Genomic DNA, 19,052 nt, shown 5'->3' on the forward strand with positions numbered 1-19,052 from the left:
TGGGAGACGGGACTTATCCTTCAAAGTTAAGTTACCTGACAATTCGTATGTCCTGATCAGACATTAGGTACTGACTGTAGTTGGGTATACTATACACAGAAGCTTTACAAATCAAAATACAATACATTTACAAATTTTTTGAGGTTATAGAACCTAACAAAAGCATCTGTTTCGTACCTACCAGCGTTTGGTGATTAGTTCTTATGCTGATGTACACTGTAGATTGATGCTATCAAGCAGTAAAAGTCTTTTGACAGAAAATTTAGTAGACTTTAGGATCCTGGAAAAGTGATTCCTTAAGTTCTTGATAGTTTCGTAGGCATAGTCCTAAATTGCGCTCTCATATTTTCTCCGAAAAAGTTTTCAAGTGCATTATTTAAATTGCCATCATAAAGATAACGGTAATCTAAAACACGGATCTTGAAGCTTTAGAAGTCTTGTGTATTTCGTTTTGTTTCTTATGCTTTTTTATTTCTTGCTTCATATATTATATTAGAATTTTAATTATTTGCTTTGAGGGATAAACCATGACGGATGTTTAATAAAAAATTTAGAATTCAGACATATGCGTATCATAAAAAAATGAAGGGAAATGAAATACTGGTGAATGTTTGTAGTGATCCGGATATTATTATTATTATTATTATTATTATTATTATTATTATTATTATTATTATTATTATTATTATTATTATTATTAAGTAGAAAGCTTTCAGTATGGACAGTAATAATCATTTTATGAAGAAACTCCCTTACTTTTCTACGTACGCTCGGTCATACTTTAATCTGTTCTTTTGTGAAAATAATGAGATATTCATGATAGTCTGTTTAGTAGTCTTCTCGAAGCTCTTATGTAGTATTCGTTCACCTGTACTTACGCATCCATAAATATCAGGAACGCGTGCACGCACACAATATATATATATATATATATATATATATATATATATATATATATATATATATATATATATATATATATATACATACATATTTATATAATTGTGTGCATTAGGAACTACTGAGTCATCGCTGCGTTTTAGAAGTTTGGTGCTGAATATGGTATAAGAAAGTTTAAGCTGCTGAAGTGCACAGTGCCTTTAGAAGCACTGAAAGGATAAGAATATGTGGAGAAATGCGTCAGATGTGCTCAAAATGTTAGCATAGGTAAAGAAAGTATAGATATACTTCTGAAGTATTAGGAGGAGGAAGAGAGAAAGACCCACAAAGTGATTGAGATGGAGGTGAATTGCATAGTGTGTTATGACAAGCCTCTGATGATCCGTCTGTGGTGGTGTGTGAAGGGATGAAAGTTTAGAAAGTTTTCTGCAGTGGGGACTCATTACTGATTCAGCAGCTTAAGTATGAATGTTGCACTAATCTTGAGCTTGGTTCTTCTTTGTATCCACTAACTCCAGTCCCACGTAAGAAAAACACCATTGTGTCATTCACCTCTGCCTCTGTTCTAATCTCTTCATATATCTTCAAAATTCCCGCGTTGTTGACCCAAGACTACATTATCCTAAGACAGCATTTCTCCCGTTTGCTTCTTTCATTCTTCATTCCTATCCTGATTTACCTTTCCTTCGGTATGTATTTCCTTATACACCTGTTGTTTTTAAAGTATTTCCTCATATTTTCCCCTTCTACAGTATTACCATTATTTACCATAAATTTCTCTCTCTCTCTCTCTCTCTCTCTCTCTCTCTCTCTCTCTCTCTCTCTCTCTCTCTCTCTCTCTCTCGTTCTTATGGACTAATTTATTCTTCCTCCTGCATACCCTTCCCATACTTGATCGCTTCTCTCATATTCTGTAATTACACTTCAGTAATCTTTATCGTAAGGTACCCCATTGTCATAATTACATATACAGCCACAGTTTCACCCTCATTCCACAAATTGATCTTACTTCCAATTAAACATGTGCTTCATCCGAATATGAACAGATATATCTCTAGCCACTCCATTTCTCAACATTATACCCATCAATTTGTTTATACGTCTATTTTAATGAATAAATAATGTAACTAAATTTATCCTCACCTTTTTATGTTCGTAAGGTAATGAATAGAAGTATATATGAAAATGTTTTGACTTCAAGCCATTTCCCTAAGTGGAGTTGGCAGCATACAAGAAACAGCATAATGGCATTGCTACATTAACTGCAGAATCGTCAACTTGCACAACATCAACCCCTTCATGCATCTGCACCAAAGGATCATTAGTTGTGCAGCGAACCCCAACATGCACTGCACAATTCACCCCTCTCAAGCACCTTTTATGAACCATATATGCAACACTTTTTGTGCCTTTCCTCCAAACACTTCCGAAATATGCGTGCACTCTTCACCAGCGTATTTTGGCAATTTCTTTCTTCATACTCGGCCATCTCCAAACGCTTAGATCAAACCTTTCACTTAACGTTAACCGCTTTATCGCCACTTCGTCTGTGTATATCCTAATTTCTCCCCGTTTAAAATTTTCTTTTGCCATTCATACTACACAGACCGTTCATCTCAAAAGATCTGACCTGCTCTCTTTCATTTGGATCAACATCCACTCTTCACTTCCTTGTAGGAGAGTTGGCTCAGCAGTTCCTTCATACATTCCCACCTTGGCTTCCATAGAAATTGCAAGTGTCCGTAATCATTTGCACATGCCCTGCTGCCTTTCTTACTCCACCTGCTCTGAGGCTTCCCTCTTTTCGCATCCTACCATTATTCATTGTATTTACTCTCAAACAGACATATAAACCAACATCTCCCATTCTTCTACCTTTCATGTTGACATCCATTGCCCCATTTTCCAGGTCTCCATTTACAGTGGTAACCACATTATAATCATCCACAGCTCATTTTGTTTTGCTGAAACGATGTACTTAAGTTTTATGCTATTTCTCTGACATACCGCATCACTCTATCCGTAATGATATTGAATAGCCGTAAAGACAGCACACCCATGCCTCAGAATTCACCTTTGCAACAAACTGGTCACACTCCAAGCTGGACATTCAAACACCCTGCGTTTCTGTCGTAATTGCCTTTAATTGCTCTCAACAGCTTTTAAAGTATTCTTCCTCAATAACTTCAGATTGCCTCTATAGCTTCTGTCTTGGTAGCATTCCAGTAGTAATCCCATGAACTCCTGGTGTCTTTCCCTCCTTCAACCTCTTAATTGCTCACCTTACACCCTCAGAAGTGGCTTCCACAAACGCTAGATATATGTGACTATTTTTAATCTTTGGTCATTTATCTGTACCGCTCTAGTTGCTTCCACTGTGAAAACATTTCAAAATACTCAGAATATTCACGTCAGTGACCCATGACTGCATTCAGTTCAGAAAGCATCTCTTTCTATACATCTTTTAGTCTGAGATGCAGTTGTTAAATTAAGCATCCTTCTTGCACTTCCATCCATGTAGGACAACGTATTTTTTATTTACCTTCTCCATACATCTGTTGTTCCTTATTTTTCTTCCGTCATTCAAAATGTTGAACAGCCAATAAAGACGAAACACACCCGACACCAAACGAATCACTCTGTCTTCTACATGTTCAGAAAAAACTCGGCTTCCATCGTTAACACTCCTAATAGTTCTCAACCATTTATCTTCTATAACTTGCATCCTCAACACCCTTCCCATTGCCGGTCTGTCGATTGTACCATAAGCTTTCTCTAAGTCTATGTATGCATGATACTGGATTTCCCCTTTACTTTTAAACTTTTCACGCAACTTGCATAGCTAACAGTGATATAAATACCCCTGCCTTGTCAGTATATATATATATATATATATATATATATATATATATATATATATATATATATATATATATATATATATATATATATATATGTGTGTGTGTGTGTGTGTGTGTGTGTTTTTGTGTATATGTATGCAATATATATATATATATATATATATATATATATATATATATATATATATTACCGAGACTTTTCCCTCCAGTATTTCAGACTTAAACCATTTCGCCTTTTCGTCCTCTCCCTTACTTTTACTTGCTCTAATCCCTTTGTTTTCAGAGTTGATTTTTTGGTCCTTTACTCTTTCAGGGATTTTCTCATACGCCCCTTCGTTTTCTACTTCCTGACTTTCCAGATTTTTTCCGTTTTCTTTCATCTTTTATTGTTTGTGCCTGTCCTTTGAGCTATGGAAAGATTTCCTGAATATTTAACTCCAGTTTGAATAGTTGTTTATGATTCCTTTAATTTTGTCCTTGTATTTTTCCTTTGTTTTTCGTTTTTTTCTTCATTTTTATGCAGCTCGTTACTTCCTATTGAATATTGTATCATTTTTAAAATATGCCATTGCTCTGGAAATATGCTATTCAGGTTTTATAAAACTCTTTCATTCGTTTAAGTACAGTTTTACATGTTCCCCTATGTAAGTATTTGCGGCCTTTCATTCACTTGCATACGCTGTTGGCATATTTGTATTTTTACTGTAGATACTGTGTGAATAAATATTTCCGAATAGAAAAAGGTTTGCATTACTTTTATAGATAAACATAAAGAATCCAAAGCCTGGATGAGAATACTGGAGATGTATATATTATAAATATATATATATATATATATATATATATATATATATATATATATATATATATATATTTATATATATATATATATATATATATATATATATATATGAATTTTTATCACATCACCATGACATTTTTATATACACAAACATAAAGCTATCTCAAAAATAATTCCAAAGGGAAATTATAATTTGTATGTGGTTGGTCACTTTAGAGGATTCGATCCTCCAACAGCAACAACCTCCGACTTCAGTGACGAGTATTCTGCCGGTCTGTTGACAAGTACTGTACTCTTCTGTTGAAAGCAGAACGGTAGAGTACTCGTTGGTGAAGTCGGAGGTTGTTGCTGTCAGTGGATCGAATCCCCCAAATGACTAAACACTTATAAATTATTATTCCCCTTCGTTATTATTTCCAAGATAGAACGACTTGGATATTAAACAGCATTTGTAGTTTAATGTTTGTAAATGTCTACAGTTATATATATGTGTGTGTGTGTTTGTGTATATATGTGTGTGTATATATGTATAACAAGTGAGTCACGAAGATGTAGAACATGATGAATGTATAAATAAAGGCAAATGCCGGGGGAAAATTGAAACAACGGAGTGGTTGCTAGGCCTTTCGACACAGTCTTTTACTAGCTGACTGAGGAGAAATATAAATGTAAGTTTATAAAAAAGCTCGTATAATTGACAGATGACATACAGACATCCCTGAGGATGGGGATTATAAGGAACAGATGCAGCTGGAATCCAACACAGTTGACGAATTAGTGGACCTTCCAAAACAAAGGTAAATCTTTGAGAAATTTTTCAAAAGATTAGGCCCAACTGGCTTAAAAGCAGGGAGGAGTTAATTAAAGTATTAGACAGGGGAAGAGACTGACCACTAAAAATGACCTTGGAGTGATTAAGTTGATTACATATTTATAAAAGTACTACACTTAATATATTCTCCTATTGGTAAACAATAACGATTTTGCAAAATGAACATCTTCAAAAAAAAATAGTAAACATACGCATACATAGAAAATATATGTAAGGTAACTAATTAGTAGTCAGTTGTTTTATCTTCAAGATAAAATTCCAGCCTTGGACTGCTCTTCTTTTTATATAGGCCAATCTAGTAAGGATTTAAAAGTGATAATTAAACAGCATAAGTATTTTGTCAAAGCTAGGCAAACATCCAATGCAATATTCATTCATTTAAGTGAAAACTCCCACAGGATCAATTGGACTGACAGTTCAGTGATTGCCAGATTGAAAGATTTCTCTTCACAAAATCTTTTAGAATCTGCAGTTATACAGCTTACTTCCAGCTGTAATTTCAACTTTAGCCCTGGCATGTATTATTTTTACCCCTGGATTAGTACATGTTCAAGAATGATCTTATAGATAAATTCACTGACTTTGTTACTAATTAGTTAGCTTATATATATTTTCTGTGTGTTCGTTTGTTTAATATTTTTTTTAAATGTTCATTTTGCAAAATTGTCATTGTTTACCAAAAGGAGAATATAATAAGTGTTGGATTCCAGGTGCATCTTCCTTTACAATCCCCATCCTCAGGAATATCTGTATGTCATTTGTCAATTATACGAGCTTTCTCGTAAACTTACTTTTATATTTCTCTTCAGTCTGCTGGTAAAAGACTGTGTCGAAAGGCCTAGCAACCACTCTGTTGTTTCAATTTTCCTCCGTGGAATTTACCTTTATATATATATAATATATATATATATATATATATATATATATATATATATATATATATATATATATATATATATATATATATATATATATATATTTTTTTTTTTTTACCAAAAAGTCAGACCAGTATTCGGTTCTAATAACAGCTAATTCTCCTCTCCTGTATATCTGTCAGTGGAACTGTATTTTGAATCCAAACCTTTTTTTATTTAGTTTCATTTAAATATTTATTTATAAAAGGTAAAATATTGAAAATGTTTTACAGTATGGTTTTAATTTTTTCTGGTTTTGGTTGTTTTTTTCTAATTCTTAAAATTTATATCTGTACTTCTTGTGTTCTTTTGTTGCACCATATTTATTTAAGAACTTGTAATTTTAATAACTGTATAATGGACAATAAACTTATATCACGTAGCTATCTACCTGTACAGTCGTAGTCTCGCACACACACAAATATATATATGAATATGTGGTTTATATAGCTATATATATATATATATATATATATATATATATATATATATATATATATATATATATATATATATATATATATATATATATTATATATGTATGTATGTATGTATGTTTGCCATTCTGACGTACGATACTACATAGCCTTTGGTAGTTTCAATGAGTTCAAGGTATGGCTTTGTAGTTAGGCGCAAGAGAAATTGGGAAGGGAGAAACTGAGGAGCGTTGTTTCGTAATATGCAATATTTCAGATGACGTGTTGGAACATTGTGTTTGTGTGGTTTCCATGTTTGTTTAATTGGTCGAAATTTTTCCTTGTGATGGCTGCTGTTGAATTAAATGAACTTCCTTGTCTGGTATATATAACAGTGAATCTATCCAATGGCATTGTTGCCTTCCTTTTTTCCCAATTTGATTGCTACATGGATTAGAAGTTTATAATTGGAATTTCGCTTTATTTATCATGGCCCTTGTCGTTACCATGGTGTATGATTAAAATGGATCAGTTAAGCTTTTCTAACACACACACACACACACACACACTTGCCTATACATACATACGTACATACATACATGTGTATATATATATATATACATATTAACTTTATCACATACACAATTGTTCTGTGCATTAGTAGAATTACTAAAAGGACCTTATTCAAACTGGATGGTATTTTGAATAAAAACTCCATTAAATACCATCCAGTTTGAATAAGGTCCTTTTATAATATATACATATATATATATATATATATATATATATATATATATATATATATATATATATATATATATATATATATATATATACTATATATATATACTGTATAAATGTATTAATTTTTAACGATCCTTCAATTATTCATTGTGCGATTTTTAGGCCATACCCTTAACGTAAGGCGTATTCTCTCTCTCTCTCTCTCTCTCTCTCTCTCTCTCTCTCTCTCTCTCTCTCTCTCTCTCTCTCTCTGTGTGTGTGTGTATTTGTGGTGTACGTATGTACAACCATTATTTATAGAAACCGGCTTAATGTTAAGGATATGCATAAGCACCGACTTACAAACGTATACGTGCCTTTGCATACATAAATTCACTCAAATACATTTTCCACGTTGTATAATCCTCCATAATCTAGCATATTACACAATCGCCCCTTTGAGTGAGTCGGAAAGCTTGTTGTCTGTTTTTGTTTGACCTGAATACTTTATCCAGCTTTGTTTTGTCGTATTCAAGGAGATTAAGTGATTCACGGTCTTTTAGATTATTGGAGATCCATCTTTTATTCCAGTTCCGTGTGGAGACCAATATTTTAGTGGGTTTTGAACAAATAACATTTTCGTGTTTCATATTTCTGTGAATGGAATTTAAACTTTCAAATTTTTTAGGTACTTATTTATTAGCTTGTTCATTTATTTATTTATTTTTTTGTTTTCTAATAACCGATCTCTTCTTTCTGTATTTCTTGTTACCTTCTGTTACTTCTTTCAAATGAACACCATATTCTTTGAACGCTTGAATTTCAAGTCGATGGCCCCTGTGGGCTTGTTCCATAAGAATAGGGTTCATCTTCTGAATAATAATAATAATAATAATAATAATAATAATAATAATAATAATAATAATAATAATAATAATACTGTGTGAATATGTCTGTGCGGTTTTATGACTGTGCACATGAATATTTATGTGTTCAGGTGAGTAAGTAAATTACCGAAGTAAAGAAATGAGTTAACCTTACCCCACCTTGCTATCTACCCTCTCCTAACAATTATTTCATAATGCAACTGCGAGGTTTTCCTCCTGTTACACCTTTCAAACCTGCCTTCTCTCCATCTCCTTTCCAGCGCTGAATTACCTCATAGGTCCCAGTGCTTGGCCTTTGGCCTAAACTCTATATTCCATTCCAAAGGGAGTACGGAAATCATGGTGTTGTCCCCTAAGGCATATTACTGAAGGGTGTTTGCAGCGTCCCTTCGGTACCGTAGCTGCATCCTCTTTTCAGCCCTTTACTGTACCTCCATTCCCGCCTCCTTTCCTCAGCCTGTGCTGTCCAACACCTCTGGTACTTTTTGTTGCAGTTGTGGAGTGTTCTCGCTATTCCACCTTCAGATCCTTGTACTTCATTATTTGCTGGTTCTCTTTATCTTGCTCTCCAAACACTCCAACTTCCTCTTTTTCATTATCTGACGGCGTCGGTGACCCTGGTAGTTGTGACGCCAGATAACCCACAATTAATCAAATAATTTCATTATCTGAAGCACTGAATGACTGAAAATGCCCCTAAATTCTATCAACGAAATCACATCTGAACATGATTTCATATTCATTCTGATGTGAGATTGAATGTTACTGTGCACAACATTGCCAAGATCAACCCAGGTGGAGGATTAGGAATGTTTCCCAGAAAAAATATATTTATTACATTTATTTCTGCTCTTTGTAAGTAGTTGAAGTATATGTAGTTAAATGCATGTACGTTGATAAGTAAAAATATAAACGCAACTAAATGAAAGCCTTGAAAGAGAATAAAATGAAAAGATATAAAATATTAAAAATATCTTATACTATTCATCTTACAGTGCTGCTGACTCGACTAACAAGAATATTCATAAAACACGGGAATACAAGTTTGAACAGATATTGAACGGAATCGCAGCCGCAGTAGAACCGTGTGGTATATATTTAGTGCACCTCAATAGGCAAAGAAAAAATGGACAAAATTTAACGTAGAGAAGTTTTTCAGTTCATTTTTTTTTTCTTTCAAAGCTAATAACTCTTAGACAGGCATGGCATGCAGCACATAACATTTTTAATTCATGTCGTGAATAGGTGCGACAACGAAATCAGAAAATATAATGGAAATATGTTCAAATAGTGGGAGTTCCTGTTTTCTTCCGTGTATTGCCCAAGCGTCTTTTGAAAGGAGAGAAAATTCTGCAAGATGTTACGCTCCAACCTAGTGACCATTTTTATAGAGGTGTATAATAAATGGGTCTGCAAAGGATATACATGTTTCTGCGTATATATGTTCTCGCATGAATATGTCGGGAACGGAATTAGAGGAGAACAGAGGTTCATCAATAAAGGCTACCAACATAAAATATAACCGCAAGAATGGAGTATAGAATAAGCTCTAAAGATCAAATAATGGGCAACAAGTTTTACATAATATGGTTTTGATGGTTTTAGGGAACCTTAACGATAAAGAAACTTCACGGTATGGGTCCGGTGGTTTAGGAGTATGTTAAATGATGAAGGTACGTGGTGTTACTACATTTTCTGTCGCATGAGGAAACTCGTCTCTAGTTATATAGATACGTACGTACATATATACATACAGATATACGCCAGAATTTCTCTTATTTTCTTTCTTTCTCGGTATACGCATGTGCTTTATTTTTTGGATGTGTATGTATACCTACGGTATTGCATTTTCTTTATTACACTGGTAACGACCTATCTTACGTGTATATATGTGTGTGTATTTCTTAAGCATAAGTGCGTGTGTCGTTTTAAACGATTAAAGCAGAATTTTGGTAAGGAAATTCTCCTAGGAAGGTTAGTAATATTTGTATAGAGTTCTTCCGGCTAACTAATATCCAGTGCGCCTCTCATCTGAAGTTTACTTTTTTTTTTTTAAACGAAAGTTGATGTAGACCATATTTTCTTTTCAACTTTTCTTCATAAATTGCCTGAGCTTTCACTCTCGCCTCTTAATAAACAAACTGGAGTTGAAAAGTTTTGACGTAGATGCATTTTCTTCTTTGATGGACATCGTCCATTTTGGGAGGCCTCTTTATTTCCTTTCATGTGTGTGTGTGTTTTTTTTTTTAACCATTTCTGCATCAAATATTAATAATGGTGCTGTCGTTGCGCTTGATTTTTTTTCTTGCAGATACTAATAGCAATAAAAATAATAGCCCTCGACCGGAATCTATCAAAACAAGTTTTTTTTTCTACAAAATACTGCACTTTTTCAGTGTCCATTAGTTGCCTAGTTTTTCTAAGCAAAGTTACAAAGCTATTTTAGACGCATTCATGGTTCGCCATTACGACAGGGTAGGGAAAACCATACTTATTATTAGTTTGTATTACGAACCATGAAAAATATAGTTGAGAACCTTTTTCTCACGGTAGCTGGTCGATGGCGATATGTTCAATGGCAGAAATTATTACATCGACACAGCGTAACCTAACTTAAGAAAATGTTCAGATAAAGACCCAGAGCACTTATTTAATTTGGGCCTGGTAAAAAAAAAAAAAAAATAGAATGGGAAAGGAAAAAGAGTGAGTCCTAGCCTGAAAGAGTGAATGAAAAAAGACTTGGTGCCTGGACCCGTTTTAAGCATATGTGGTAGTAAGTAGTGTGAAACCAGGGAGAGATTTCCAAAGCTTCGTAGACGCCGGAATGAACCAGTTATCGAAGCGAGCAATCCGAAGATTGTAACGTTACCAGGAAAGAACGTTGCTGAAGCCCCTACGAATGGAAAGGAAAGGCGCAGTCGAATGAAGAGCTTTCTGGTAAACCCGATTGACTTTAAACGGTTTTCATGACAAAGAGTAATCGCCTCACTTTTATGAAAGTTAAATTCATGCTTATTAAGTAAACATGCATGACGAAACGGAATCGAGCAAAAAATAGTCAAGTGACAAGATCCATTAACTTTGACAAAGCAGCTGAAACATGCAAAAACACTACTTTGTTCTTAAGAAATAAGCTAAATAGAGTCATTGAAAGTACATGCGCTGTTCCTGAGAATTTAACCTGTATTTGCTGCCGTTCAAACACACGACTGAAAAAAAAAAAAAAAAAAAAAAATATATATATATATATATATATATATATATATATATATATATATATATATATATATATATATATATATATATATATATATATATATATATATATATATATATATATATATATGTGTGTGTGTGTACATAATACCATGAGCTGTTTTCCGTTTACCATGCGGTTCAAAGCCGTGATCATTTCAGGACGCTCAGAAGAGAGACTGCGAAGTCCCCGTTCCCAAAATACTTCTCCCTGTCCCTCCCAAAAATGTTCAATTTCTTACAAGTTGGGGAAGAAATAAACAACAACAAAAATGTTTCCATGCCTCATTGTGTGAATTCTAATGAGAAGAAAGCGTCCACTATAAGGGTTGGTTTACAGAAAAGGACTTGAAAATGCAAATAAGGTTTACAGTATGAGGATTATAACTACCAGAAGGGAATCCATGTAATGAAACGGGAATTCCTTGTACAGACAGCAAAACTGTCATGAATTTTCAACAGAAGTACGCTAAGTTGGCCCTGAATTAAAAGGATAAATACTGTATTAAAGATATAATAAGCATAATAAATTAACCTCTCCAACACAGGCTTCGGTAACCCTGGTTTTAGAATATCGTTGATTTTCAGACATCTTTTAGCATTTCCCGCTAAACTTTAATATCACTTTAATATTTGTGTAGCGAGAACTTAATTTCTATCTCCTACAATTTCTGGCTCTAGTTCATGGTAATAAATTAATAATTTTTTGGCTACTTGGTTTAATATTTGGTGGCAAGATACTAAAAAGCGTGTTTCTTTATAAATTGTGTATTTTTCGTTTACCTCTGATGAAGTACATCTTTACTTTATAGGTATGAGTTTTGTTCTTAAGTTTTTAATTTTTTTATGAATCTCGACACATTAGATTTCCTTTGAGAATTTGCACAAATCGTTTTTACCGTGGGTTTTGAATTTACGTTGTTTGCGATTATTTACAAATCCTTCAGGGAATGTATAACTTAAGAGATGGTAATACGAGGTTGCTCGTTTTTTGTAACTGCTGTAGTTTGATTCCTAGCGAAGGTATCTATGTAAAGTAATATTTTAAAAAGAATAGGGAAAAACAGGGTGCTGCAAATCAATATTTTCCTTTGTTTGTAGTCACATATTTACTCATATATGTATTTTTTTATGATTAACAACAAAGCGAGAGAGAGAGAGAGAGAGAGAGAGAGAGAGAGAGAGAGAGAGAGAGAGAGAGAGCTGGGGAGGAGTGAGGGGGAAATGTAAGTTTCAATTCCTTACTCCGCACAGTATTCTTTTTTAACACTGGTCGCTCACATCTGCAATGTTCTCTCTCTCTCTCTCTCTCTCTCTCTCTCTCTCTCTCTCTCTCCTAGCATTAATAACCCCGGTAGTTTGACGCCAGACAACTAATCAATCAATTAATCTCGTTCAATCCAAACTAACAACCCAGAACGGTCGACTGGCCACCAAACTCATAATTCATTGCTTATGTCCATCGAGGCACAATAGCTTTGAAAAAAAAACCGAGGCTCGAGATAGAATCCTGGATCATTTAATGATAACACAAGCACCCCGATAGCGACTGGAAGAGGGAAAAGTCAGTTAAGTATTTTTCGTAAATCAGAATTTACTCTCTTTGAGGAAGAGCAGTCAAATTTCATGACCTAGATATTAATTTTATGTTACTGAAATGAATTCAGAATTAACATTTCTTTCCTGGTTTTCAACGGAAAGAAAAAAGTTGTTTCATTTTAGTTTTCTGTAAAAGAAAATTATTGAGGTGGCTATTTGTCTGTCCTTCGCACTTTTTCTGTCCGCCCTCAGATCTTAAAGGCTACTGAGGCTAGAGGGCTGCAAATTGATATGTTGATCATCCACCCTCCAATCATCAAACATACTAAATTGCAGCCCTCTAGCCTAAGTAGTTTTTATTTTATTTAAAGTTAAATTTAGCCATGATGGTACGCTTGGCACAGCTATAGGTGCCAACAACAAGATTTATGGGCCGTGGCTGAGTGTTTCATACAGCAATATACGCTATACAGAAAACTCGATTGCGCCGAAGAAACTTCGGAACAATTTTTTACTTATTTATTTCATCTCCAAATTCGTCTATCAACGAGAGATTTTAATTTTAAGACATTCACGCACCAAGGTTTTATTACTAATCGAATTATGTTAATAATGAGTTTGTGTAGATTGTTGGATTCTCGAAGTTAAAAGCAGTTGAATCTTGTGTTCTGTATTATACGGTAGCTTTATCTTAGAGAAAGTAATTGTCATTTTTTTCACCTGATATTGATGAAAAACGTCCTATTCTAAAATATTTCCTTTTTTTTGCAGTTTTTTCTGAAATACATACCATACTTTGCGTAAGAAATTTAATACTTTATATCAATATCGTGCAGTGATTTGAAAATTATATTTTATACTGTTTTTCGTTTATCCTGAAGTAAGGTAATAACAGTTCTATCTTCCTTTTGCAGTAGCAGATATGAAAACTTTAACTTTTATATTTGTAAAAGAGTGTTGTTTTCCTTTAGGATATTCATTATATGTATTTTTCTTTTTCTTGCAGTGTTGGTAACGGTGGAAGGGGTAGAAGGGGAGAGTGCCTCGTTGCCCTGTGACCTTAACCCAACCGACCCGCAGGATAAGGTTAACCTGATCCTCTGGTATAAGGATGAGGATAAAGACCCCATTTACAGGTAAGGTGCTGTAGATGTTACATTTCTCTCACACTACCTCTCACTTCACTGTCTCCTTCTCTCTGAATTAATTTTCTATGGGTCCATATTTTAATTGTTGTTTTCAAGGTTTTCCCATATTTTCGTATTTTTCAACTTTCATTTTATCTAGTAGTCTTGAGAAGAATAAAGTTTTCTTGAAACCGAAATTTCCAATAATTAAGAGCTTAGATAATAGTGTTTGTATATCATATTAACCCTTCTTGAATATTTCCACTAAAGAAACCCAGTGATGGAAAGAGAAACTGTATAGTTGCCTGACTTTTAGGGATGTCATCTCTATAAGAAAAATAGCCAGTACAGCATCCTTCTTCCTTTCAAGTACCCTTTGATCTTACATTGGCAAGAGGTAATTGATGGCCTTCCTCCTCAAACGTCCACCCTGAGCTGATTTCTCTGTTGTTCTGGGAAATCACTTTTTCTTATCCCTTCATGATCTACATCTTTTGCCCTTTGGTGAATGTGAAAGTCAGGCAATTATGTTCAGCTTTCATCTACAAGAATATGTTCTAACTCCGTTTTTCCTTCGTTCCTTTACAATCATCTTTTATTTTGCCTTTATTCAACATTCTTTTGTTACGAACACTTCCAAATTATTTCAGACGTCTCGGCAATTTCTCAATGCTCCTACCAGCCAAATCATGATCATTTTCAAATTCATATGCTTTCCATTCAGTACCATTTCTCTTTTATCACCCACCCACACCTACATGTGGTCTTACGTAATCATTTCTCCTTATTTCATCCATTCAGGTATAAAACACCAACAAAGGCAAATGGTAAACTTTCTAAGACCTGCATTTATTACAAAGCCTCTCGGATGGCTTTATCTGTAAAACCAATTCCTCCATCGGTATTAGTATTGCAAACATATTGTAAACAATTTTTTTTCAGCAGCTCCACTTCTGTGTTCAGGGGTTGTTTCACTCAGTTAAATTGGCCATATACATACATACATACACACACACACACACACACACACACACACACATATATATATATATATATATATATATATATATATATATATATATATATATATATATATATATATATATATATATAATATATACACACATATGTATGTGCACAGATACATGTAAACATGGGAAAAAAGTGACCAGTATATATATATATATATATATATATATATATATATATATATATATATATATATATATATATATATATATATGTGTGTGTGTGTGTGTGTGTGTGCTAGGTTATGAGGAAAATATGGCCTTTGATGTGTGTGGTGGAGGAAGGGAAGGACGCTTAGGAGCTGTTGGGTAGATGCAGATTTAAGAGGAATAGAAAATAAAGGACCATCGTGCCCAGGTAACGCCAGAACTCAGTGCAGAATATGGGTTAATGTTATAGTGTGAGTAAGGGGTGCGACACTATGCTGGTGAGCCTTCTGTACGAGTGTATGAAGCGGCTAATTTCGTGAAAGTTATCTGCACTGGAGCTCCTCCATGATTTGGCATTTATTCAGAATACAGATTTTTTTTTTTCATATTAGGGCCTATACTTGTCAAGCGATAGGAATTATATATATATATATATATATATATATATATATATATATATATATATATATATATATATACATATACATATATATGTGTATTATATACTCGGTGGCTCAGTCGGTTACAGCAGCAGCTTCGGACTTCGTAGAGGTCTGTGGCGCGGGTTCAAAACCGCAGCCGACTGGTCAGAGAGGCAGACACTTTGCTATCCGTGTAGACATCCCGGGATTATATATGTAATCAACGGATAGGTTTGCTTAAAAAGCAAATGGATGTTACAGACTAAATACACACACAAAACAAAGCCACTATAACACCTTCTAAAAAAACATAACAAACATCTCACACGTCTCGAACTCTCGCCATACCCGCGCAATGACTTCTCGCTGCTGGGAAGAAAGGGCGTTGGGTCGGGTATGATACATGAAATATACGTACCGGGGTCTAAGCGATGTCAGGCAGGGCAGCCGATCGAGACCACAGGTCTACCCCAAAGCCAAATCAAAAAAAGTCCTTCAAGAGAAGGCATCGTACCCCATACAAAAATGGGAATAAAAGCACGTTAAAAGAAGAAGAAGAATATATATATATATATATATATATATATATATATATATATATATATATATATATATATATATATATATATATATTATATATGTATATATATCTCCATTGGTCCAATATTTACCGGTCCTACCGTGCCAGTGACAGTAAACTGGCTACATTATAGTCAGTCGATTGTGATAGGCTGCTACCAGGGTCGAAAAGGTCATGGAGCTAGCATGTTCATCCCAGTAGAGAACCGGAAGGTTATCAAAGATTTCAAATGGAATTAAAAGATAAATAAGTAAATAGATGAATGAATGAATGAATAGATAAACAGATAGATAAATAATAAGACTTTGCTTAATACGAAGGCAATACATGCAATTCACTACGTTTAATGCGAAATGGCATTCCATTTGTACTGCATTTCAGAGGGAATTCCTAAAATGATAAGGAATTCATCGTCCTAAGAATTTTCCTTTTTATGTCATTAAGAGAGTCCTCGACCCAAGAATATTCATTTTCAGAAGCAAGGAAATTCTCCAGCGAGGGATTTTAATTTTAAGACATTCACCCACCGGGGTTTTATTGCTAATCGAATTATGTTAATTGGGGTTATTTGATTTAGACCTGGGATGATATGCAAATTAATAATACCCTTAATGTACAATTTACCTTCTGGCTCTGACTTCCTTACTAGTTTTGCTCGTTGCTTCCCTTTAATATATTATTGGCAGAACGTTGGCCATATAGCAAACACAAGCGCACACAAAATATGAGCTTTCAGTGATTGTGTAGTACGTCAAGAATGGCACATACATATACAGATTTATATATTTATATATATATTATATATATATATATATATATATATATATATATATATATATATATATATATATATATGTGTGTGTGTGTGTGTGTGTGTGTGTGTGTGTGTGTTTCTGCAATGTAGTGTGTGTATATGTGTTTCATATGATATATATATTTGTATATATATATATATATATATATATATATATATATATATATATATATATATATATATATATATATATATATATATATATATAGCTTAATGATGAATAATATTGCCAAGACCAGGAAGAACATTTTTTATTACGAGCTTTCGAGGTATAAAACCTCATCATCAGGCTGAAAAACCGGCAAGGATGATAATCGATGAAATTACAATAAAATGAATTGTCATAATAAGTCTTCAGCAAAAATACTAACCAAATATATAAAACTAACAGTAAATACAAACTAAAAGGGTAAGACGCAAAATAACGAAAAATTAAAAACGAACACAAACATAAAAATATAAAAAAATAAGGTGAAATTTAATCAAACTACCACTCACAAAGTAAAATATTTAACGACCCACTTGTGTACCTACTATGAAATTACACGATAACTAGTTGAATACCAGACGAGTTGTTGTTCAATTCCGGTTTCATCTTTTTAATAACCAGCGACTCTGAAATCAAAAGGTCCAGTCTATTTGAACAAAAAGACAGTACCTGAAAATCCAGGTCAGTGAAAGATGGGCCTGTGCTAAACTGTGTTCCCTAATGGCAGAAAAGGGTGGTTTGGAAAGAGGAAACCTATTTCTAATAGAAAGACTTCTGTGTTCCAAAATTCTGTGTCTGAGCCAGCGGGAACTGGATCCCACGTATCGCAGACCACACTGCGAACAAGTGAACAAGTAAACGACACAGGAATTATGGTCCACAGGCAGAGTAGGCTTCTCCCTCAAAAGTGATCTTACAGTAAAAGGATTATTGAAAACAAACCGGAAACTAATTTGAGGGAAACAATGCTTACGTATTTCTTGTAACTTTTTTCGGACCATATAGCTAGTATGACCAAGGTAAGGCAATTTAATATACTTTACATCTTTACTAGCAGTACTGTACACTGGTCTGGGACAAAACTTTTCATTTAAAAAATTTTTCAGAACTTTGTAGAATACAAAAATGGGATATGAGTTTCGGAAAAATAATTCAGGAGGAAGACCATATCTTGATGAAAAAAATTAAAATCACAACAAACATTGTAGGCTCTATTTATCAAAGTGCGTATTGAATTCCTCTTGAACAACTTTGGTGAAAAACTGTGGTAATTCAATCCCAAGCCAGTAAACGTACTTTTCCTATAAACAGAGGTCTCAAATTTCCCACTATTTCTATATACCTGTACATCTAAAAATGACAACTTATCCTGTTCTGTCCCACAAGTAAAAGAAATGTTAGGGTGACGAGAATTAAAATATTTAAAAAACAAATCAACATGTGATAATTCCTTAAACACAAGGAAAGTATCATCTACATACCTACGATAATACAAGGGTTTGAAAGCACTAGGGCATTCAGACTTCCAAATCCTTTCACAATAACCGATAAAGCATTCCGCATGTACAGGTCCATGGGAATTTCCCATAGCTGTTCCATCTATTTGATTATATAATTTACCATCTAAAGTAAAAATGCCATCAGCACTGTCATTTTGTTCAAATAGACTGGACCTTTTGATTTCAGAGTCGCTCGTTATTAAAAAGGTGAAACAGGAATTTAACAACAACTCGTCTGGTATTCAACTAGTTATCGTGTAATTTCATAGTAGGTGCACAAGTGGGTCGTTAAATGTTTTACTTTGTGAGTGGTA

General features: G+C 33.8%; 1 protein-coding gene across 13 annotated transcripts in view; it reads left to right on the forward strand.

The window, feature by feature from the left end:
* Window positions 1-19,052, forward strand: part of LOC136837493 (uncharacterized) — a 1,465,013-nt gene that overhangs the window by 1,004,888 nt on the left and 441,073 nt on the right. For all 13 annotated transcript variants that reach the window (XM_067102285.1, XM_067102289.1, XM_067102292.1 and 10 more), the window contains one exon: window positions 14,136-14,265. In XM_067102285.1, the coding sequence (XP_066958386.1) occupies window positions 14,136-14,265 (130 nt within the window). The remainder of the gene's footprint in view (window positions 1-14,135; window positions 14,266-19,052) is intronic.

This window comes from Macrobrachium rosenbergii, chromosome 59 (genome assembly GCF_040412425.1).
Source record: "Macrobrachium rosenbergii isolate ZJJX-2024 chromosome 59, ASM4041242v1, whole genome shotgun sequence".
NCBI lineage: Eukaryota > Metazoa > Arthropoda > Malacostraca > Decapoda > Palaemonidae > Macrobrachium > Macrobrachium rosenbergii.